Source organism: Rhinolophus ferrumequinum, chromosome 6, assembly GCF_004115265.2.
Source record: "Rhinolophus ferrumequinum isolate MPI-CBG mRhiFer1 chromosome 6, mRhiFer1_v1.p, whole genome shotgun sequence".
In the NCBI taxonomy this organism is placed as follows: Eukaryota; Metazoa; Chordata; class Mammalia; order Chiroptera; family Rhinolophidae; genus Rhinolophus; species Rhinolophus ferrumequinum.
This window is the reverse complement of record NC_046289.1, coordinates 62,931,995-62,955,088: the sequence shown is the minus strand read 5'-3', so window position 1 is coordinate 62,955,088 and position 23,094 is coordinate 62,931,995. Positions and strand designations below refer to the sequence as shown.

The following is a 23,094-nucleotide window of genomic DNA, read 5'->3' as shown; positions in this document are numbered from 1 at the left end:
CCTTCAATGAACATTAAATTTGATGTTTCTTTTCTTAATGAAACTTCATTAAGTACATATAATGTGTGATTATTTTACCTTGTTCTTACTTACCCATTAAAAACTCATAGTTCTTGGGGCAGACATATATAAAGAGATAATTTCTTTACAGTGTGGCAAATACTATAATAAATATTTTAATCAAGTGTTTGAAAAAACTTGAAGAGCAAAATAGGCCTTTTTTGTTGGGGTGGTGTGAGGGGAAGATTGTAAAAAAATCTGATTCACATGATTGTTCTATTCAGGGTTGTTCTATTCAGGATTGAATAGGATTTAAACCTCTCATTCTTTTCCAAAAGTGGGAAATACATTTCTCCGTAAGACTTGAAGGTGGTGCTTCACACACATACCATGTTTCCCCGAAAATAAGACCTAACTGGAAAATAAGCCCTAGCATGATTTTTCAGGGTGACACCCCCTGAACAAAAGCCCTAATGCATCTTTTGGAGCAAAAATTGATATAAGACCCGGTCTTATTTTCAGGGAAACATGGTAGAGTTAACCACATAGTTTGGTCAGTTTACAAAAATATCAGAGACTTCCTAAAGCATCATATGAATCATTCACTAATCTTAGAGTTCACTCCTGGGTTTCATTCTAGATACTGTGCAGTCTTCTAATAAAATAGGTGTGTGAATCATTTGATTGAGGTTGGCTACTTAGCATATTAACTGGATGTATGATCGTTATGGAGGGACTAGGTTCATTGAAAACCTCTCTTCTCTCTGCAGAAAAGGCAGAGTTGATGGTTTCTCATTTTTCAAGTGTGAGGCGAGGCACGTGAGCTATTTATAGACTCACTTCCCCCCCAGAGACTGAACACAATAGAAGCCTGAAATCAAATGGTGACCAGATGTGCCCAGTCATTCTCCAGTTTGTATTTAGAAGTTGGAAAAGGCAGAGTCCCTGGGGAGTTGGCTTCAGGGCAGAAAAGGATGGACTGACTCGCTCATAAGATCATCTTCTGTATACAAACAGCCCCTTACATCTGGTCTCCAGGAGCGGAAGAGGTAAACAGAAGAGGGTGCTCAAACTCAGTCTCCTTGCTTCTCTTTCTAGAAGTGGAGCCTTATTCATTTGTTTGTCATTTCATTGCTCAACGCTTATCTCTACAGTTAGGCAGTTAGACAACATACAAGTGCTTTCTGGGGATATGTGCTGAATGGATATAGGAGGAAAAATTAATACAGCTTCCACACAGTTGGTAGAGATAGCGGTTCTGCTAGGATGAGACAGGAATGGAAACTCTCAGTTACTTTTTTTCCCTTTACTATTCCTCCCATATTAAACTAACCCCATCTTGTTTGTGGTGGTGTTGTGGTTTAAAGCTCAAATATGTAGTGGTGATACTGGTTTTCCTTTTTCCCCACATCAGATGTTTTAAGAAAATAGAAGCAACTTCCTCCTGCATAAGCATCTGGAAACATTCCCATGTAGTTTAAAGATTTGATTTCAGGGTTTGGAAATTTTTCTCATGACCAACTCACTTAAGTGGGAAATAAAAAAAAAATACCACTTCTTGAGAACCTACTCTGGTTCAGTCCAGATACTGAACTGAGTACCTGACTTACTATCTCATTCACCTTTCACAACAACCCTGTAAAGTGTGTTATTATCATCTCTTCTGTACAGACGTGAAAACTGAGGCTCAGAGAGGTTAGGTAACTTGTCCACTGCCACATTACTAAGAAGTGGAGCTCAGATTGACACCAAGATCTGCTGCCTCGAAAGCCCTTGCTCTTTCTACTACTCCCTGCTGCTTGCTCTGTGAGCTAACTCCTGACGGTGCATGCCTCTAATATTTGAAGTATAATATGAATTAGCTGACAACTGGAAAAATTGCACTGTTAAGTTTTGCATTTACTATAGGAAAGGATCCAGGAGTCATGAATAAGAACGTGTGTATCGCTGCCTCTCTCTGACATTTGGAGAACGCTACCTCATTTTAGTTTTGTATCTGAAGCAAGTGCTTGTCTACAGGTGAAGTCAGGGTGTTTTGTTCTGAACCGCCTGAGTAGCCCTAATTGACCCAAACGCTCTCTGAGACACAAAAAATAGCTTATACTTCATAGCAAAGGGTGCTTCATTTCACCTATTCTGACCCAGGGTCCAGGTTTTGAAGTAGACTTTAAAAATGGTGACAACCAGAGGTGCCCAGGAAGGAGTCTGGGGTCTGCACACTAACCTGTCATCCAGTGTGCGCCTTTTCCTCCCCAGCACAACTCAGCATTTCCTGGGACCTTTTTTGTGAGTCGGTCCTTTCTATCTGTGAAGTACCCTAAGGTGTCAAATTTCATATGCGGGAGGGAAAGAATGAATGCAGGACCTCCAGACTGAATGCAGAGGAATTTTAATATAGGTTTTGAATTAATTGAAATCGTACATTGTTTTCAAGGTTTATCCTAAATTCCACTAGCGTTAATTCCAAGTAAAGATGAACTTCATCTGCTCAATATTTTCCACGTAGAAGCATTTATAAACCAGAGAAATGAATCTCTTAGACATTTGTCAGCTCTGTTAGGATTTTTAAAGGCTTCTTAACTATGCTTCATTGAAAATCAGTCCCAAGTCCCTGAGTGACTGTCCAGGTTTTTGTCCGTCCATCTCTTGGTTGTCACCAGCAGGTAACTGAGCTGAGTGCTCACCACTGTCAGGTCTCACTTGCATCATCTTATTTTTTTTGGTCTTTTGCATGCACTTTAGTAAGTGGCTGTGACAACCCTGAGAAGCACCTCTGTCCCTGGGCTGTAGACGAAGGTTGGAATCATGCTTTGTTTATTTGGTTGAAGTGACTCTATATAAAGGGCTGAGGCACAAGACGTGCCACAAGTCCAGTGGGTTAGAGATCTTGTGATTCTAATAATATGCAGTTCTTCTCTTCCGCAAACTAGTGTCAGGGTTGGAGGAGGGAAGTGGGGCTGGAGGGAGGAAGGCCCCTGCCGGTGGTTTGCAGGAGGCAGACGCTGCTCAGATCAACATAAAACCAGTCTCTTTCATTGGCCTTTGGATGCTGGGATATGAGCTTCAGCTGGGCGGGCTGAACCCAATTCAGAAAGCAGAACTTTCTTGGGGGCTCAGCCCATTTGCTTCTCCAGCATTTAGATTGGTCTCTAGAGTCCCATTCAGACTAAACAATATTAAAAACAGGAAATTTGCTCCTAGCAGCATGGTTGCAGGAAAACTTTTTCCACTTAGGCAGGAATGAGAGTTAAACACAGAAACGCCATCTTCCAGGCTTATTTTCTTCTACTATAAAAGTCTTAGTAACTCAAACTTGAAGTGGCTTTGTCTTACTTGACTGACTCTCAGCGTGCTGCCTGACGGGCCGTAAGGAACGCTTGGGAGCACATTCACAAGTAGGAAAACAGTGCTACGTGGAGGACACTGACCTGCTGATGTTCCTCTTGGCTGAAGATCGAATATGTGGAATTAATGCGGACAGAATTTAAGGGAGACATGGAGAACAGCCATCACTTCATCGTATTCCGCACACATGTATTGTGCGTATTCTGGGCTCAGCCTGTAGCTTCTGTATTCATTTAGTCAGTGTTAACTGAGTGGGCCCTGTGTGTTTTGCGTGGGTGCCACATCACAGCTGCAGCCTTACATGTGTGATGCTTTCCTCTTGAGTACCCACATGGCCTGCTCAGGTTGGCTTGTGACAGTCAGCGCAGGGCATCCCAGGACCTGGAGATCCAACTCCTGGGACTGCTGCTCTTTTGCATGATACGCTGCTGAGGTTAGTGGGGGTGCACAGGGGACATTTTGGAAGCCGGGAGCAGGGACAAAGAGGAAGCCAAGAGCTCGGGAGGAAATGCTCCTGTTTTCTTCCTCCCCCCGCGGTGCGGTCACTCTGCCTAAGTAGACCGTGGTGAGGAAGGCTTCTGAAGTGCTCTGTGAGCATGGCCCGGCTCGCTGCTGCCCCAGCCTCTGTTCACCACCTCTCCTCTGGCTCAATCCATGTGTCATGAATAAGTTACCGCCATAGAAAAGACTTGAGCACATGTATGTCATTATTTTTGCAGGTGAGAAAATGAACTACTCTTTTTAAAAGAAAACTTTTTATTGAAATATACAGAACAATGCACATATTATAAGGGTACAGCTCCAATTTTCTATCCTCTTGAATTTTCCCAAGCCAAACATACCCATGTAACCAGCATCCAGATGAAGAAACAGGACATTACCAGCTCCTCAGAAGTCCCCTTGTGCTGTTAAAGTACATTTTAAAGCTCTTTCCTGGGCATTTTCCCAGTGAATGCTCTGAAATGCTGAGAAGTGAGCTGCTTGCGAGTGGGTGTCTCATCTCAGTTTGAGAGTGGCGCTCAGGACCCTGCTTCCTGGTGGACCCAGCAGACGGGTCTTGGAAGAATGACTGGGCCTAGTCCCTGCTTCTCCTCAGACACTGTCACGTAACACAGTGTGTCAGGGCAATAGAGTTGGGTGGCAGCGGTTACTCTTACGTGTAGTCTTAGAGTTTTCCTGACGAAGAGAGACGGAAACACCACATATGGAGACCCTGGGCAAAATATACCCGGGAGAAATCAGCATCATCTCCTAAAAGTGCCCAAGGGTACAAGTGGATAGAAAGTTTGAATGTAGGTATCAGTCCTTCCACTACTACCTTGCTGTTGTGACCTGAGCAAATTACCCTTCTGGACATCAGGATCGTCCCTAGCTAACCTGCCCATCTGAATCTGAGAGGGGCAGACAGACCAAACGCCCTGCAGTCTTTCTCCTCACCCTCCCTTCTTTTTCTGACTTCCAAGACTGTGGACTCCGTGACCAACCTGCTACTGAGACCTAAGGTCCCAGACAAGGTGCCTCGTCCTCCCTTTCTCTGTTTTATTTCTGTTTGTATTGTGCTTTCTTTATAGAGGGACTTAATGTGATTCAGTTGAGAGCCATCAGTCTCCTGTTAATCTTTCTTCAAGCCCTGGGCTGGTTTCTAGCTATAGAGACAGATTTCAGTTTGTTCTTACTTTGTGTTACGTTTATAAACTACACTGAAAGTTAAAAAGTGCAAGTCTTTAACAAATCTGTGTCACGCTGAGCATCTTCAAAATAAAGTAGGTCAGTGAGGGTTTAGTACGCTTGCTCTTTATCACCCCTTCTCAGTTCGGGTTGAGTGCTTGCCGTATTTAAAAGCTGCATGTAGGGTGGTATAAGAGCCCTAATTGTGAGTTATTATCCACACGCAGGCAAAGCAACTGGCAAGCTTCCTAAGAGCCATGCCTGTGCTTTGGGGTAGCGCCATGCTGATCAGATGGCCCACACAGGAATGGAAGGTAGCTACACAAAGGGGAGCCAATAAGAAGAAAGGTCATAGAGGTAGAGTTTTGTAAACTGGGCAGGGTTTTCAAAGATCATCCGTGATGCAGTATTGTTTCTGATTCAGACTGCCCTGTGCGGCCAGACGCCTGCGTTTGAGTCCTACCTCTGACATCTACTATAAGTGTAAGACTCTGGGCAACTTTCTTGATGTCTCTCTGATTCACTTACCTCACCTGTAAAATGAAGATGATGAGGACTATCTATTTCATGGGTTATTGTGAAGAGGAAATTATAATGTATGTAAAGTTCTTTGAACATTACCTGGTATATTTCAATAGTGAATCAATTACCGTTCTTGTTGTTACTTTAACATCGATCATGGCACTGGACTGGCAACTATCTGAACCTCTTCTTTTCTTTCTTTCTTTCTTCCTTCCTTTCTTTCTTTCCTTCTTTCTTTCTTTTTTCTTTCTTTCTTTCTTTTTTTTATTTTTTTTACTAAATGTACGTATGTGAGTTACTATGGGATTGAGATTGAATTTAGAGTTTCCTCTACAGAAATTTTGTTTACAGCCAACTTTGCTTGCAAGTGTTTATTTCATCAGATGGGGACATTCATAACGTGGGAAAGAAACTCTCACAATAAGTTTTTGTTTAAAGCTTAGTGTTTGTATAGTAAGGTAGAATCACTGCAAGCTTCTGTCAGTTCCCTCTGCAGAGGTGGCCGAAGTCTTCCTCATAACGGTGGTTCTTAAAGTGAGGTCTCCAGGTCAGCAGCATCAGTATTACCTGGGCATTTGGTAGAAATGCAGATTCTTGGGCTCTACCTCAGACCTACTGAACCCAGAATTCTGGGGGTGGAGCCCTTCAAGCTGTTTGAACAGCCTTCCAGCTGATTATGATGCATGCTGAAATCTGAGCCCCACGGCTCTACAAATTTTCTACTATTTGTGGACAGGTAGGAACATAGTTATAATCACAAGATGGGGGAGGGATTAGAAGTTGGGAAACAGCTGTCTTTAAATGAGCTAACTTCATAGTGTAGCATGCGCTAGCTTACAAAGTGCTTCCACATGTATTATCATAGTCGCCTGTATTTCGTTGTCACAAAATTGTTGTGGTAGGTCCCATTATTTCTACCTTTAGGAGGGCTGTTAGAGACTGCCATTACCTAATAAGTTATAGAGCTGGAACTTTGTCATTTAGAGTTTTCTGAGTCCAAATCCTGCCCTCTTTCCGTAGCATCACATAGCTTTTCTATCCTCAAGCTGTGGCTGGGCTGTTTTCAGGCTGGCTTCCTCAGTAACAGACCCTGAGATGAGGACTTGTGTGAAGTAATTTATTAGTAGGAAGTATTGCTAGTGGTCGGTGAGGTGGCGAAGTGAGACCAATAAGAGAAGGCGGCCAAGTAACTCTGCTTTGAAGACAGAGTATAGAGTTTTGCTGATGAAGAATTTCCTGATCAGAGTTTTCCTGCACCCATCAGTCACTGGTTAAGGCTGCTCCTAGGACATCTGGTTCTTAAAAGGAGTACTAGTCCCCTGAGAGTAGTCCTCCAAAAAAGAGACTTAAGAGACACAGGTACTGACTTTCGTGAGTGGAAGCACAGCAGCTGCTGGTATGCGTGAAAATGGTAAAGGAACTGAGTATATATGGGAAGGACATTAACCGTGCCTGTTACACCAACCATCCCAGCTGATCTGGAATATTGCAGTAGGGAGCTAAGGAGTTGTGAAATCTATACTGGTCCCAAAGTGGCACGTGGCAAAACCACCCTGTGTATCCTGTTTACAAAATGTTCTGGGAGAGCCCTGCTCCCGTGTGGTTTCTGGTGACATCCTGTGGCCAGTAAACACTGTCTCCTATCTCCTCTACCAGTGTGTCTACCAACGTGGGCATTAAGAATTGATATTCGTAAGGATGACCTCAGGCTCCTGCAATTTCAAAATGCTTAGCCACTAAGGAAAAATATACCAAACAATGTGAAATTGTAATGTAAATGAAGTTGACAGTGGTTTCTGGCTAACCAATTAATCAGAAATGTTTTTTAATAGGAATCTCATTTTGTGATTGTTTAGGAAAAAGTGGCTTAACCATTGTTGTGCTGCTCACTTAATAATCATCACTCTTCATCTCCTGCTGTGTGAGAGAATTTCACTTCTTGGTCCCATCGTGTGAGGTGGGGCCATATGATTAGTTCTGTCTAGTGTGCGATGAGCAGAAATGATGTCTGAGCGTTTGGTTGCTGGGGTATGACCTTTCAAAGCCCTCTTTCCTTCTGGCGCCATGATCAGCAGCCTTGGAGACAGGTTGTTCTGTCAGTTCTGTTCTAGAGAAGATACAACCATCAGAACACCCTACTGACCCCCACTGAGCCAAAAATAAACTTTTTTGTTGTTTTAGGCTATTATGCTTTGGGAGTTTGCTCCAGTGCCCTAAGTAGCCTGTCCTGACTGATACACTATTCATTGTTGGCTTATTGAATGACTGAGGTACAGTGTCAGTCATTGTAAGAAAATAGGTCAAGGTGATCTGTATATGTACGTTCACTTTATTTTCAGTGGTAAATAATTTTAATGTAGTTCTAAGGGTTAGAAGGCCCTTTTTGTATGCAGAACTCTCTTTAGTTTTGCTTTGTTCCCTTTTCCTCTTGGAACCCACAAACCCACTTCTGTTTTTGATGAAGTTGGCTGTAACAGGGACTTTTGCCCAATAGCAGGGTTGGCAAACTATGGCCTGTGGGCCAAATACGGCTACCGCCTACGTTAGTAAAGTTTTATTGGAACATAGCCATGCCGATTTGTTTATGTAATATTTGTGGATGCTTTTGTACTGCAAAAGCAGAGTTGACTAGTTGTAACAGAGACCATATGGCCCACATAGCCTGATATATTTGCTATCTGACCCTTTATAGAAAAAAATTTGCTGATCCTTGCCCTGTAGGACCCTTAATTGTTAGGAATGGGAAGACTCCCAGGTGATTTGCTTCAATTGTTGCAGTCACCCTAGCTCCCAGGAGTTTTACGTGATGGAATGAAGCCCTGGGTCTCTAATGTCCCTTTATTTTAGTACTATCCTTAAGGCAGTGACACAGTTTACCCCTCTTGGAGTCTGCCTGTAATAAGGCAAGAATTCCTCAACCCTAATAATCCAACCATCTCCCATATTGCCACCTTCATTGTTTTGGTCCAGGCCAGCTGCTGGGCAAACTGCTCCCAAGTCTACTTCTCATGCAACTGCTGCTCAGTGATTCTCCTTTGTGTTTGTTGTTGTTGACAGTTGAACTTGCCATTGTGATAGGGATTTTCAGGCCGCATGGAAGAGAGAGGTCAGGTTATCTTATATGATGAGTCATGAATGTAAGGCTGTGTGGGGAGATAAGGAAACTGGAAACTGTCAGCAGTCACAGAGCCAGGCCACATGACACTGGAACATTACTCATTACTGCTCAGAATTCAGCAGTACCCATAGGAGGCCAATAGCAGCTCTCTCTCCCAGGAGAGAGCTCCCCAGGAGACTTGATCATGTCAGTTAATCTTTATCCAGTTTGGCATACCCGTATTAGCATTCTTATTTGGGTCATCTAATGGCTGACCGTCTCTCTATGCCCGTGCTGAACGTGCTTGCTTTTGCTTGGGGTCCAGTCAGTGGGGACCTGGAAAGCAGGGTCAAATGACATAAAACAGGGCGAATTATGGTTAAAGAGTCACCTGTGGTTGTCTTTTTTGAAGGGATGTTGGAATGGCAAGAACTTCAGATTCTATTTTAGTAAAACCGTCTTTTATCTTTTCTCACAGGATCTTATCTAATGAATCTATCTTTTTGCAGGGAGGAGGGAAGGATTAGCACTAGATATCCATCTGTCTGTTCTAGGAATTCCTTGCTTATGTCCAGAGAGTAGGACAGCTGCATATGGGACCTACCAGATCTCACATACCACTCGGACAGTTGTCATGGGAACATTCTTTGGCAGAAAAACATTGTTAGCAATAGCAGAATGTTGTATAAACAAAGATGTGTTTTGGTGATCTCAAAGCTATTTTCCTGGTTCTTTTAGGAACCAGGGGCTTACATTGGGGATATGAATTTAGATTTTTCCGTGTATGTATGTCTGTGTAAGTAAGTATGTGTGTCTGTTACCTCTGTATAAGTACTTGCTGCTATGTGCAATTTTCCCTTCCCTTTCCTTTCCTTTCCTTTCCTTTCCTTTCTTTTCCTTTCCTTTCCTTTCCTTTCCTTTCCTTTCTTTCCTTTCTTTTCAGGAAAACAAGCCCTAGACAAATGGACTGAGGGACTGCCTAGAGACACATAGGGATTTCTGTTTTTATCTTTTGATAAAGGTGGTAAAAGAATTGCATTCAGTAGAAAGGATATTTTTTAGAGTCTGATACCAGAGAGACCCTAGCCTTTCCCCCTAACAGCCCATCTTCATCCTAGATGAAAGGTGCTGAAGTATAGTGATTCAAACTACGGTTTATCTCACAGATTCACAGATTACTGGCTGTGATCCTGGGCTAGTCCCTGTATCTCTGGGCTTGTTATCTCTTCTGTAAAGTGAGGATAATAATGATAACTACCTCAGAGTTGTTGTGAGGACTAAATGAGTAAATAAATATAAAACACTTAGAACCGTGCTTAGCTACCTAAGTGTTATCTATCTGTTGTTATTATTCTCTGATACCTGATCATGATCTTATTCAGCATACAGTAATTTCTTCAGTCCCTTTTCCATTCAAAGTAAGGTATCCCTTCGTCCTCCCTGGTAGCATGTGCATTTTACTAGGAGGCATTGTGAGGTTACAGCTCACTCAGATGAATTGCTCTAATGGAGAGAATTTCTAGTATTCTACAGGATGGTGGGGAAACTCATTGGGGGCACATTGCTCCAAGAGATTGAAGAATCAGGGAAATCACATGTTTAGGGAGTATCTAGAATGCTTGAATATCTAGAGACTTGAATGTGTCTCACTTCCCTCCATTTCTAGCCCCAAATTTTCTTAAGTCATGAAGCTATGGGGTCTGCACTGCCTCCGGTGGAAGCCTGAGCCAGCTCTGTAGCTTTCTCCCTTTGTCTCATAATCATGTCCACCAACAAGAATGCTGATTTACCAGCTGCCCACCTTAACCGATTCAAGAACAAGGGAAAGACACTACAGAACTGAGGTGGTGCTAAATAGAAGTCACTGTGGAGCTGAGGAAAGCTAAGAAGGATGACCAGGTGCTGAAAAGGAGAGATGGAAGCTCATTTCCTAACGATGCTACTTCTCTACTGCAAGAAAACCGCAACAATCGACACTATAAATTGGTCTGTTGATAACAATGTCAAGGCAATTCCCAATAATTTGGAAAGCCAGTTTCAAGCTACTCAAGTTGCTGAGAAACTGCTTTCCAAGGAAAAACGGCCCCCCATAGACAACATAATCTGGGCTAGTTTAATTCCAAATTTGGGTCCTTGGGTAGAACTGATTGTAGTCTGAATCAGCTTGGGTGCTCACTAACGTTGCTTCCAGGACATCAGAACAGACTAAGGCTGTGGTAGATAGAGGTGCTATCCCATCCTTCATTTCTCTGTTGGTACCTCCCCTTGCTCACATCAGTGAACAAGCTGTATGGAAACATTGCAGGTGGTGGTTCAGTTTTCTAAGACTGTGTCAAGTATGGTGCAGTTGATCCGTTGTTGGCCTATCTTGCATTTCCTAATATGTCATATTTAGCATGTGGTTACTCACATCATCTTACCTGGACACTTTCAAACCTTTGTTGCAACAGGAGTCCTGTACCCCGTTAGATGCTTTTGAGCAAATTCTTCCTACTTTAGTTCATCTCCTGCATCACGATGATCCAGCAGTATTAGCAGATACCCGCTGGACCATTTCCTATTTTACAGATGGTCCCAATGAACAATTGATATGGTCGTGAAAGCAGGAGTTGTGCCCCAACTTGTGAAGCTTCCAGGAGCTACTGAATTCCCAATTGTGACTCTTGTACTAAGAGCCATAGAAAATATTGTCACTGAGACAGATGAACTGACTCAAGTCGTAATAGTTGCAGAGGCACTTGCCCTCTTTCCCAGCTTGTTAATTAACCCCAAAACTAGTATTCATGAGGAAGCTGCATGGACTGTGGCACACATCACCGCTGGCCACCAGGACCAGATACAGCAAGTTGTGAATCACGGGTCGGTCCCCTTCCTTGTTACTGTTCTCTCTAGGGTAGGCTTGAAGGAAGCTGTGTGGGCTGTGACCAACTGCAGAAGTGTGGGAACTCACCGCCTCCATGTTTATGTTTTTGTTATTATTTTTTACTTGTTTTGTGCATGTGTGTTTGAATGTATCCTCTAATTTATTGTTGTAATTACACATGATCTTCCTACTTTTGCCTTTTAACCTTTGTACTAGCTTTATAGTTGATTGATCCACTGCTCTTATTAAGTGTTTGGCTTTGCCAGTGAGAACTTTTTTCTTTCCTATATTTTCTTATTCATATTTTTTATCTTTTTTTTCTTAAAGCAGTCCCTTTAATGTTCTTTAATGCTGGTTTATGGTTTTCATCACTTTGAATATTTTGTGCCAATCCCTTCTGGCCTGCAAAGTTTCTGTTTAGGAAATCAGCTGATCGTCTTTTGGGAGCCTCTTGTACATAAACTGCTTTTTTTCTTGCTACTTTTAAGATTTTCTCTTTGTCTTTATTCTTTGGCATTTTAATTATGTCATGTCTTGGTGTGGGCCTCTTTGGATTCATTTTGTTTGGGATTCTTTGTACTTCCTGGACTTGAATGTTCCCTTGAAATAAATGACTCCACATCAGCAATCTCCATTCAGAAACCTAAAGGCAAATATATGTGACCAACTGTATTAAAGATGCTCAAGGAACTAAAGGAAGATGTGGAGAAAGTCAGGAAAGCAATGCATGAACAAATGTTATTCTCCAATTGTAGCTTTTGCTGTTTCTTTGGTATGACTTGTTATTCTTTTCATTGATTTCTGAGTAGTTTATAATTTCAGTTTTGATTTTCTCTTTGATTCAAGGGTTACCCATAACTGTGTTTCTTAAATTTCTTTCCTATCTGGTTGTCCTGTTGCTGCTAATGTTTTATGTTGGAACAATGGCTCTCATATTATATTCCTTGAGACTGCTACAATAATGCAGTGCACATTAAGATGAAAGAAAATAAACCTAATCCTTAATTAATGACCCCGATATTTTAGTTTTATCTCTCAACATGTCTGGTTTTCTAAATTTCACCTGGACAGTCATGCATTTTCATTATTCACAGCTTTATATGTGTTGCTCATATTGCGTACAGAGTCATCCCCATCATTAAAATCCAACTCAAGTTTTAAGGCCCAGTTTAGATGTTTCCTATTTCATGAAGTCTTCCCTGGTTCTTCAGCTAGCATTCTCTTCCTTTTTAAAGTTTTGTTGAATATCTTTCTTTTGCCCTTCCAGATCAAATCTTCAACCTTTTCCACCTTACTCTGCCTCAGGGGCTGACCTATTGGACTAATCAATGGGCTCCCTTGCCCTCTGGCTTGAGGTTGGGGTTGAACAATGGAGAGCCCTAGCAGGAGATCAGAGAGAGAGATTTCCTCCTGTCAATTGTCTTGGTCTGGCCTCCTCCTTTAACTTAAGGTCACAGCTTCTCTCAAGGTGGTTCTGTCTGCATGATTCTCTCCTTCCATGTTTTGGTGAGTCTTTCTTTCCCTTGTCCATTTGGGCCCAGAGGTGATGAATTTCCAGTACTGGTTCCAGGTTATTGCATTATCCCTTGTAGTTTTCCTATTCCTCACCCACCCCTTTGTAAATAGTCTTTTAATTTAGTTGAACTTGAATTAGTCTAATTTGAATGTACCATCTGTTTCTTCTCAGACCCTGATTGATAAAGTGCCACAAAACGTCTCTTATACCTATAGTATGTTTCCTTTTATTTTTATAGTTATTTGTTAATTTGTTTTGACAGGATTGAAAAATAAATATTTTGTGTTTGATTAGTAATTTCATATATTAAGTTTTTTTCACAATTAATTTCATTTGATTTTTACAATAGAAACATTATCCCCATTTAGCTGATGAAGGAAAATTTAACAGTATGTGACACACTGGGTTACACAGTTAGTAAGTGGCAGTGCTGATGTCTGTAGGAACCTAGGCCTGACTTAGAAGCCAGTGTACATTCTGTTGTATTTTTCTTTACATCTCTTTATCAATTAAACTTTTGAAAAATTTTTGAAATGAAATTATTGCAAACTTAAGAAGATGAAAGTACATTCAAAACCATATTTTCCTGAACCATTTGAAAGTTACCAACCTGATACTCAATTATCGCAAATACTTGAGTGTACATTTCCTAATAGAGAAGGACATTCTTTCACATAACCACAATACAATCTTCCAAATTGAGAAGTTAAATTGTTACATTGCTACCATCTAATCCTTAGACCCAATTCAAGTTTTACTGTCTCCGTAAACCTCTTTATAGCAAAAAGATCTGGTTCAGAATCATTTGTTGCATTTAGTTATGTCCAGTCTAATTCAGTCTGGAATAGTTCCTCAGTTTTTTTTATGTTCATGATGTGGGCACTTTAGAAGATTGCAGACCAATTATTTTATAGAATGTTCCTTAATTTGGTTTTCCAATGTTTCTAGATGATTTGATTTATGATTATGCATCTTTGGTAGGAATATCACAGAGTTTACTTTGATTACTTGATTAAGGTGGCATTTGTGAGGCTTCTCCGCTGTAAAGTTACTCTTTTCCCCATCTTTGAGATTAATATTTTGTTGAGAGTTACTTTGAAACTATGTAAATATTCTATTCCTCATCAAACTTTCAAATTGCTTACTTATTTATATCTGTATTGACTCATGTTTCCCATTTTATTCAATGGATTACCGTCTGTTGTTATTATGATTCTCAAAATGTTCCTATCAGGGGAAAATATTTAGAAACCAAGATTTAGGTGCTAGATGTGATCATTGCTATGGGGTATCAGTGCTCTCAGGTCCTCTCCGTAGAGTTAGACAAAGCTGGGGAGTATATCCTTGCCTATACATATGTGTATGCACACACATGCACAGTTATATCTCATCTGTTTCTATACCTATTTATATTGAAACCAATGATTCTGATCTAACACTGTATCGTTCAAAGAAGAGAGAGTGTTGTAAGAGACTGTTAGCATGTAAGAGACTGTTAGCATGAGAACTGCTATCTTCAGGTCAGGGTTAACAGCCCCTAGCCTGAAACAACATAATTATAAAATTCCAGGATGTGGGCAGTTGCAGCATGGCGACTAGAAGTCCTGTAGCTTATCTTATACTCCTGGTCTCCTTGTCCTGCAGTAAATCTTATACTCTTTGAAACTATGTAAGTCCTGTAAGTTTATCTTGTACTCTCAGAAGCTATGGAAGGCCTTGAAAATGCTATATAACCCCTTGGCTTTAAGTGTTTGGGGTCCTTGTTAAAAACCCGCTGCGTCGGGCAGAGACGGGGACCCCAGCCGGCTGGTAATAAACCTCGCTGTGTGACTTGCATTATTGTGCGGGTTCTCTGTCTGTCTGAGGGGGACAATTCCGGATCTTAACAGTGTGAGAAGATAAGTTGAGTGTTAGATGGAGTAAATTGAAAGTAACCCAACCAATTTAGCAAATTTATTTCAGGACGGGGTGCTTGACTAAGGAGATGTGGGTTCACAGAATTTTGGGAAATGAGGGCTTAAAATTAGTGAAGAGTGGCTCTTCTGCTTTTTTCCTTTGTGCTTTATTTATGGCACTGGGAATCATTGACCTTGAGTTGCAGTTATAAATACTACTTGCTGCTGATGTTTCTTAATGGGAGTTTTGGGTTTTATTCATCCCATGTTGAGAATAAGAAAATTGTCAGTTGTTAAAAACAATTCTGTGAATTATGAACTTCTAAAATTGTAGTTGTGAAAACAGAAATGATTAAAATGTTTAAGTGTTTTAGGTATATAGGAATGAAAAGCAGCACAAAGAGCTTGTATCAACCATATAAAATTTATATATTTGTAGAAAGACAGAAAAGTACACTGAAAATATATTGTATTCAGCAATGGCATTCAGGTAGTTCTTTAAATTTTTTCTTTTTTTGGGATGTTGACTATTTTCTTACTGATTTGGAAATGCTGATTATATATTGCGATATTAAATTGTGGTAAATCTGCACTGTAGATAATAAATACAGTTTTGGAGAAGACAGAAGAAAATGAGATAGAGAAAAATGCTTGCACATTTCAGCCTTTATTTTTCTTCTTTCTGTTAACTAAAACCGAGAGAGAGACCACTTGGATAAAGACCGAATGCTTTGTTCTTTTCCAAATGGCTTCTCGTTCGGTAGTCATGACAGTAGCTGCAGGGTCAGAGAAACTTTAAGTGGGGACACCTTGGGAGATTCTTTAGGCTATATCATGGTTTAGAAAACAGCAGCCCTTCCTCTGTCTCTTTCTCTTCCCTCCTTAGGCGGGAGCTCATGGATCAATTAGCTCATGGGGGAATTGTGAGAAGAGCGCTCGTCTATACAACCCAAACAGAAGCTTCTGGAAAGACCCAATTTTATCTGTGGCCAGATGTAATTTTCATTTTTAGAAAGCAGTATTCTCATACCCCTAAAGGGTTGTGTAATGAGAATGGGCCACTGCTACTACCAGTGGGCCCGTTTCATTGAGGCTAAGAATACATCGTAGCAGCTGATGTCTATCCTTTTGTATCCATACTTTCTTGGTCAAATAAAAGTAACTGAATGAAGGGATGGGCCAGAGAGATGTGTTTGGCTGTTTCTGGGGTTACTAGCCTGGATGTTTTTTCTTCCCGTGGTGGGAGGTCTTTAGTCCTAGACATGAACTTTTCAAGGTTGACAGCGAGGTATCAAAAGATGGCAAGCAGAGGTCCAAAGTTTTTTCAGAGGGAGCGGTGACCTACTTGTTCTGTTGTTTCACCCAGAACTCTGACTTCCCGAAGGATTGAAATAACAAGGATACATTTTAGATTTTGTGGTGATGTAGTCCTGGGGTCACCCTCACTTAAGCGAGAAAGCCTTTATCTGGGGATATTATTCAAAAACGGGACTTCTCTCAAAGCATGCTTAAGGCACAGATCAAGTGCCACGTCGGCTATGAAGGTTTCTCTAAGGACCCCAGCCCACAATCACTTACCCTTCTCCAGATATAATGTTTACGTCTACCCTTCATTCATATTCTACTGTGTACTAGTATTGAACTTTTTAGGAAGTCTGTGGTCTGTCTCTTCACCTATATAGTGAGCTCATTGTAGAGTGAGACTATGTTTTAAGTGTCTTTCAAATCTCTCACGGTACCCTGAGCAGTGCTAGGTCCCTGTTAGGAATTTACTAAATGCTCGTTCCCTGAGGTGAAGAGAAATCTAGTTCTGGGACCTGCCTGTCTCAAGACTGGTTTCTTTCAGAATATGATTCTTCTCTCTCTCCATTGGGTATAGTAATAGTTTCAGTTAGCCTTGCTCATGTTTACGTGCATTTTAAATTTTCTGTTGTAGTTTCTTTACCCTCCTGTTCCTTGGGAATCATTTAAACAATTTCCATGGTATACATTGCATGGATACATATAAGTATGAACGAATATGGGAAATAAATCTCTCTAGTTCACAGTATAAAATGGAGAAACCAAATAGGAAATCTAGTTTCATTTGTGAAAGTCAAATATAGGCTGTTGCCTGATATTTTTCCGGAGAAATTGACTACAAAAGACCAGGGACATTACCTGGTCTGTACTTGGATGGGGACCCAAATTATGTTGATTTACCCCTTGCCAGGCTTACAGTGGGAATGGACTGTCTGTAAACATATTGGGTATAGACTCAAAAATGACCTGTGATGGGGCTGAGGGATGAGCCCAGATCAAGAGAGGTAAGTAATATTTAAAATCCACTTAACCAGATCACATCGTAGAATTTAAAGCCATTTTTTCGTAAATATTTCTTTAAGTAAATTCACAAAAACTTCTGAAGAATTTGTTTTCTGTGTGAAAATCTTAGTCTATAATAATAATTTTATTTCATAATAGAAATGTATGGGTCAAAAGAGACAGATTTCCTGTTATAAAATGAATAGGTCATGGGGACGTAATGCACACCATGGTGCTATACTGTTACTAATACTGCATTGCCTATTTGCAAGTAGCTAGGAGAGTACATACTGAAAGTTCTCATGGCAAGAAAAAACATTTTTGTAATTGTATGGTGATGGATGTTAACTGGGTCTATTTATTGTGTTGATTATTTTGGAACATGTACAAATATCAGATTATTACATTGTATACCTGAAACTAATATGTTATGTCCCCATTGAAAAAAAAGGCAGAAAAAAGTAAAGAAATGTATGAAGGCTTTCTGTGGGAAAGCATTAAGGGCCAAAAACTTCTTGTATTTTGTTCCATAGATAATCTCCCTCTCAGTGACATGATTTTCTTATTTACAAAAGGGAAAGAATAATCCCTAGGCCCTTAAAAAACTTCAAGACAGGAAGGAAGAGATTTAATTATTTTTTTTACTTTAACTTAATGGTTTGTGAAGGTGTATTGGAAATAAATTTTTAATAGATATGAGGTAGAAGTTGTTCAAAAGATGTATTTATGTGAAGTTGGGACATATTAACTATGGCATCTGTATTCAGGTATCTATTTTCCAAAATAAGTACATCGTTCCCCTTAAAATATATGAGGGGAGAGCAAGATAGCTCTTTTGAGTAGTCCTTATATAGAAAAATGGTAAAAATAATATGTAATAACAATAAAAAGTTTGCATTTATTTAGTACTTTTTTTTTTCTTTTAAAGATTTTATTGGGGAAGGGGAACAGGACTTTATTGGGGAACAGTGTGTACTTCCAGGACTTTTTTCCAAGTCAAGTTGTTGTCCTTTCAATCTTAGTTGTGGAAGGCGGAGCTCAGCTCCCCGTCCAGTTGCCGTTGCTAGTTGCAGGGGGCACAACCCACCATCCCTTGCGGGAGTTGAACCGGCAACCTTGTGGTTGAGAGGACATGCTCCTACCAACTGAGCCATCCAGGAGCTCAGTGGGAGCTCAGTGGCAGCTCAGCTCAAGGTGCCATGTTCAATCTTAGTTGCAGCGGGTGGAGCCCACCATCCCTTGCGGGACTCCAGGAATTGAACTGGTAACCTTGTGGTTGAGAGCCCACTGGCCCATGTGGGAATCGAACCGGCAGCCTTCAGAGTTAGGAGCATGGAGCTCCAACCGCCTGAGCCAACGGGCCGACCCCCTAGTACTTACCTTTTGCTAGACATTGTTCTAAAGGCTTTACGTGTATTAACACAGTTATTTCTAACTTTATGAGTTTTAGGTACGTTTTAAATCTCCATTTCACAGATGCGGAAACTGAGGTAAGGTTACTTGCCCAAAGAGCCAGTTCCAAAGCCTGTGTTCTTAACCACTAAATTTGAGTGTAGTTGTTTAGAGGAATAGAAGTCATTCTAAACCATTTCCCCAACTCCAGGCCCCATTAACGTATATATTTAGTTGTATACATAGGGTTAATTTTTGATTTTGTACGTTCTGTGTGTTTGACAAATGTATAATGACATGTATACAACTTTATAGTATCATATAAAATAGTTTCACGGACCTAAAAATCCTCTGTGCTCCACCTGTCATCCCTCCCGCCTCCCAGCCCCTGCCAATCACTTATCTTTTTACTATTTCCGTAGTTTTGCATTTTACTGAATGTCATATAGTTGGGATCACACAGTATACAGCTTTTTCAGATTGACTTCTTTCACTTAGTAATATGCATTTAAGCTTCCTCTATGTCTTTTCATGGCTTGATAGCTCATTTCTTTTTAACACTGAATATTCCATTGTTTGTATGTTCTACCACTTATTCATCCATTCATCTAATGAAGGACATCTTGGTTGCTTCCAAGTTTTGCAATGAATAAAGCCACTATAGACATCTGTGTATAGGTTTTTGTGTGGACATAAGTTTTCAGCTCCTTTGGGTAAATACCAAGACGTCTGATTGCTCAATTGTATGGTAAGAGTATATTTAGTTGTGTAAAAAACTGCCTAATTGTCTTCCAAAGTGACCGTTCCATTCCCACCAGGAATGCATGAGCGTCCCTGTGGCTCCACATCCATGTCAACATTTGGTGGTGTCAGTGTGTTAGATTTTGGTCATTCTAATAAGTATATGGTAGTGCCTCCTTGTTTTAATTTGCAACCCTAATGACATATGGTATTGAACATCTTTTCATACGCTTATTTGCCATGTGTTTATCTTCTTTGGTGACATGTCTGTTCAGATCTTTTGTGCATGTTTTAAATTGGGTTATTCCTTATTGTTGAGTTTTAAGAGTTCCTTGCATATTTTGGATAGCAGTCCTTTATCAGATGTCTTTGGCAAACATTTTCTCCAGTCTGTCACTTGTTTTCTCATTCATTTGAAAACTTATTTTTCAAAAAATTCTGATTCCTAGATTCATTTGCCCTTAGGATGTGGGTATTGGCAGGGCTTTTGGTTTTGGCTTCAGATTTTGAGAGTCCCCATACAACAGCATCTAGTCTGTTCCCTATCTAGTACTTAAAAAAGACTGGAAGTGTTATACTATATATAGTTAATTAATTTATGGATTTACTGCTGTTGTCTACTTATATTCCGGGGGAAAAAAGTCGGACTGCTCATGTCTCTTCCTGAACCAAACGCTTTGGCTTTAGATTGCCTTTTGGTGACTTATTTTAGTTTAAACTATCCTTGGTATTCACACAGAGCTGTTTCCATTGGCTTCATTGTAGTAGTATGATGGTGAGAGTGGACCATGGTGTCATATGACCCTGAGGTACTCTGTTTGGGACGGTGCTTTCACCTGGAACTTATGATGAGCTAATAAGCCTCACAGTTCTTGAAGAATGGTAGCTGCATCTTCATGGTTTCCACCAATTCCAGGTTTGGAGCCTTCTGGTTTTTCCTGTTGACATCTTTTACTGTTGAATGAAAATGGTATCTTCAAAGCTGTTTTTTTCATAAAACCTCCAGACAATTATTTGAATGTGGGTAAAAACACTGACAAAGTAACATTCTGTTGTTTTTCTTCAGAATCCACTGAGCTCACTCTGTTCAGCTGTGTGTGAGCAGCAGGAAGAAATAACATTTGGGCTGGATGTGGCCTTGCTCTGTCTGCTTCTCTGTTCCCACTTCCTGCTGGGGCACTAGAAAGAAAGGTTGAGTTTTGTGGAACATTTTCTAACTAGTAAATGGATGGCAGCCAACTCAAGTGTTCTGATGGAGAGAAACGACTCCTCCTTCTTCAATCCCTGGGAATTTAACCCAGGCAGATGTCAGGAGTCAAAGAGAATCCTGCCACATTTTCAGCTTTGCTCATATAGAAGTGAATGAATGTAGAGGGAGAAGTATAGAGCTGGGAGCAAGATTGGGGAATGGGATGGGAGTGGTACAAGGCCCCAGTGTTTCACTACTTCCCGGGTTCTTTGGGCCCTGTGTCTGGTTATTAGAAGCGTTAAACAACAACAAACAAAACAAATAGTTCACTGGCCAAGAAGTGTAACTGTAGCTGCTAAGACAGGACAAGGTCACTTAATCTTCACAACGAACTTCTGATATAGCTATGAAATATCCACTTTGTAGCTTAGAAAACAGAGGCTTTACCTGATTAACCCTATGAAACATCTTCCTGTAAAGGGAAGGAGAAAGAATTAACGTGCATGGCTTTTCTTCACTATTTGCTTGCATGTCTTTGCCTTAAGATTAGGGTCATAGCAACTGTGTATCTTCAGCATGTAGCATTGTACCCAGCATACAGTAAGCACTTGAAAAAGTATTCGAGTGAATGACTTTTCCTTAGCAATCTTTTTCTGAAACCGAATTGATTCTTGTGAAAAGGTGGAGAACTTATGTGTGTTTGAAACGTTTTGCAATAATTTTAGACTAAAAAATAATTCTAAATCTGCTGTGGGAAGAAGGACCACAGTGACATGCTCTCTACTTTTGTTTTCGTAGGTGTTCCAGGATTTGGGGACAGAAGTCCTGTCTGGAGCTGCCCAAGGCTATAACATATGCCTCTTTGCCTATGGGCAGACAGGCTCGGGGAAGACGTACACGATGCTGGGGACCCCGGTGAGTACTAGTATTGGAATGAGATAGCGTCCCAAAGCCGCAGCAAGCCCAGATCCTCCATTGTCCTTGCCACTGAGAGAGAATGTGTGTTTCATAGTCACCTTTAACAAGATTTAATGGGTCCTCTTCTGTATTAAGAATGGGTTTCTCAGCAGTTTGATTGAAAGGTAAACTTTGAGTAATTAGCTCTCTTTATTAAACCCTGAAGAACATTAGAATTTTACAACTCCCTTTGATGAAACAGACCTTTTGTCAGTCCTGAATTTCTCATGTCATGGATAAGACCTGGACTGAATCTTAAGTGCTGGCTAGGGCTGTGCTGAAATGAGCCATGTGTGTTAGACCTGAATGTTAGAAAGAAGCAGGAGAGCCAGCTAGTGGGACAGGAGCTTTCAAAAGTGTGTAGGACTTATGGGAGCCTTCTTTTATCATGGAAAATTAGAAGGGTAGAGTCCCTTAAGAATACCTCTTTGTTTTAGGTTTAGAAGTCCCCTGGTGAGATGAACTGCTGGGGCAGGTGACAAATAACTCTACACAGGGACATTCTCTAGGACACTATTCCTCCTGAAAAGATTATTCCTGCTGCCTTGGGCCCTGCCCATTGCTTAATATGTCCATGTTTAATGTGATTTTATATATTTGAAATTAAAAGAAGAAAATGCCCATTAAACCAGGGGTATAAAGCCCTTAACCTGAGTATAAGTTAGCACTGGATCCAAGATGAAAAGAGAAGCTACTTCTCTCTAAAGGTGCGTTTTGAACACCCTTGAACTCTAGTCCTCTTGTGTGTGTGGAGATAGGTGGTAGGTTCCGGGAGGGGACACGGTGGTAAAGTGGGTTTATCCAAGAAGGATGTAACCTTCAGTGCCTGAAAAAGCATCCCTGGGGTGGCTACCGGTAGCTTGTCCTTTCTTCATTCTTGTGGTGGCGCTCTGCCTCTCCTCTGGTGCAGTCCTCCCATGAGTGTCTCCTGAGAGCACTGGCAGATAGTCTTCTACATACCGCCAGCTAAACTCCCTGAGGTGAAGAGGCTGGCACAGGGGGCTCGTGTGCCCATCCCCCTGCTGAGGGCGGTTACTGGGTATTGGGGGAAGAGCATCACCGTGAGTGAACAGTAACACTGTCCTGTCTTCTGTTCTCTAGGCCTCTGTCGGGCTGACGCCACGGATATGTGAGGTATAGACTCTCTTTTGACTGGATCCTCTCAAAGTAGGTTTCCTTTGTACACTCCCTTCAGTGAAATTCCAACCCTCTGGTTTGTGCAGGGTCTCTTCCTCAGAGAGGAAGACTGCGCCCCACTGCCTTCCTCCTATAGGATCAAAGTAAGGTAAGAACCTATTGGCTCTGGGGCCTAAAATGTCTCTATTTCCACTTCAAAGTCTAGCATGTTCAGCTGTCTTCTTTGCTTCCAGAGTCATCCAGAAGAATGGAGAAAAGCCACAACAGAAGTATCATGCAGAACAGGGAGTTGAGAAACATACTTAGGTCTTTGGGTTGTAGAAAACTTAATTCCTATTCTCAAGCTTAACAAGCAGGTGTTTCCTTCTTTGTACTAACTTGCCCTGGCTGTTTGGTCTCCTTTCCTTCACTCTCTGTACAGTTTCATAGTAGCTTTTAGATTTTCTGTTCTCCAGGTCAGTTGTTCCC

The 23,094-nt window shown here is 41.0% G+C and overlaps 1 protein-coding gene across 1 annotated transcript in view; it reads left to right on the top strand.

The window, feature by feature from the left end:
• The window catches only part of STARD9 (StAR related lipid transfer domain containing 9), a 94,361-nt gene that overhangs the window by 21,169 nt on the left and 50,098 nt on the right, over positions 1–23,094 (top strand). The window contains exons 4-6 of the mRNA XM_033107395.1: positions 21,331–21,447; positions 22,591–22,623; positions 22,713–22,774. Coding sequence (XP_032963286.1) covers positions 21,331–21,447; positions 22,591–22,623; positions 22,713–22,774 — 212 coding nt within the window. The remainder of the gene's footprint in view (positions 1–21,330; positions 21,448–22,590; positions 22,624–22,712; positions 22,775–23,094) is intronic.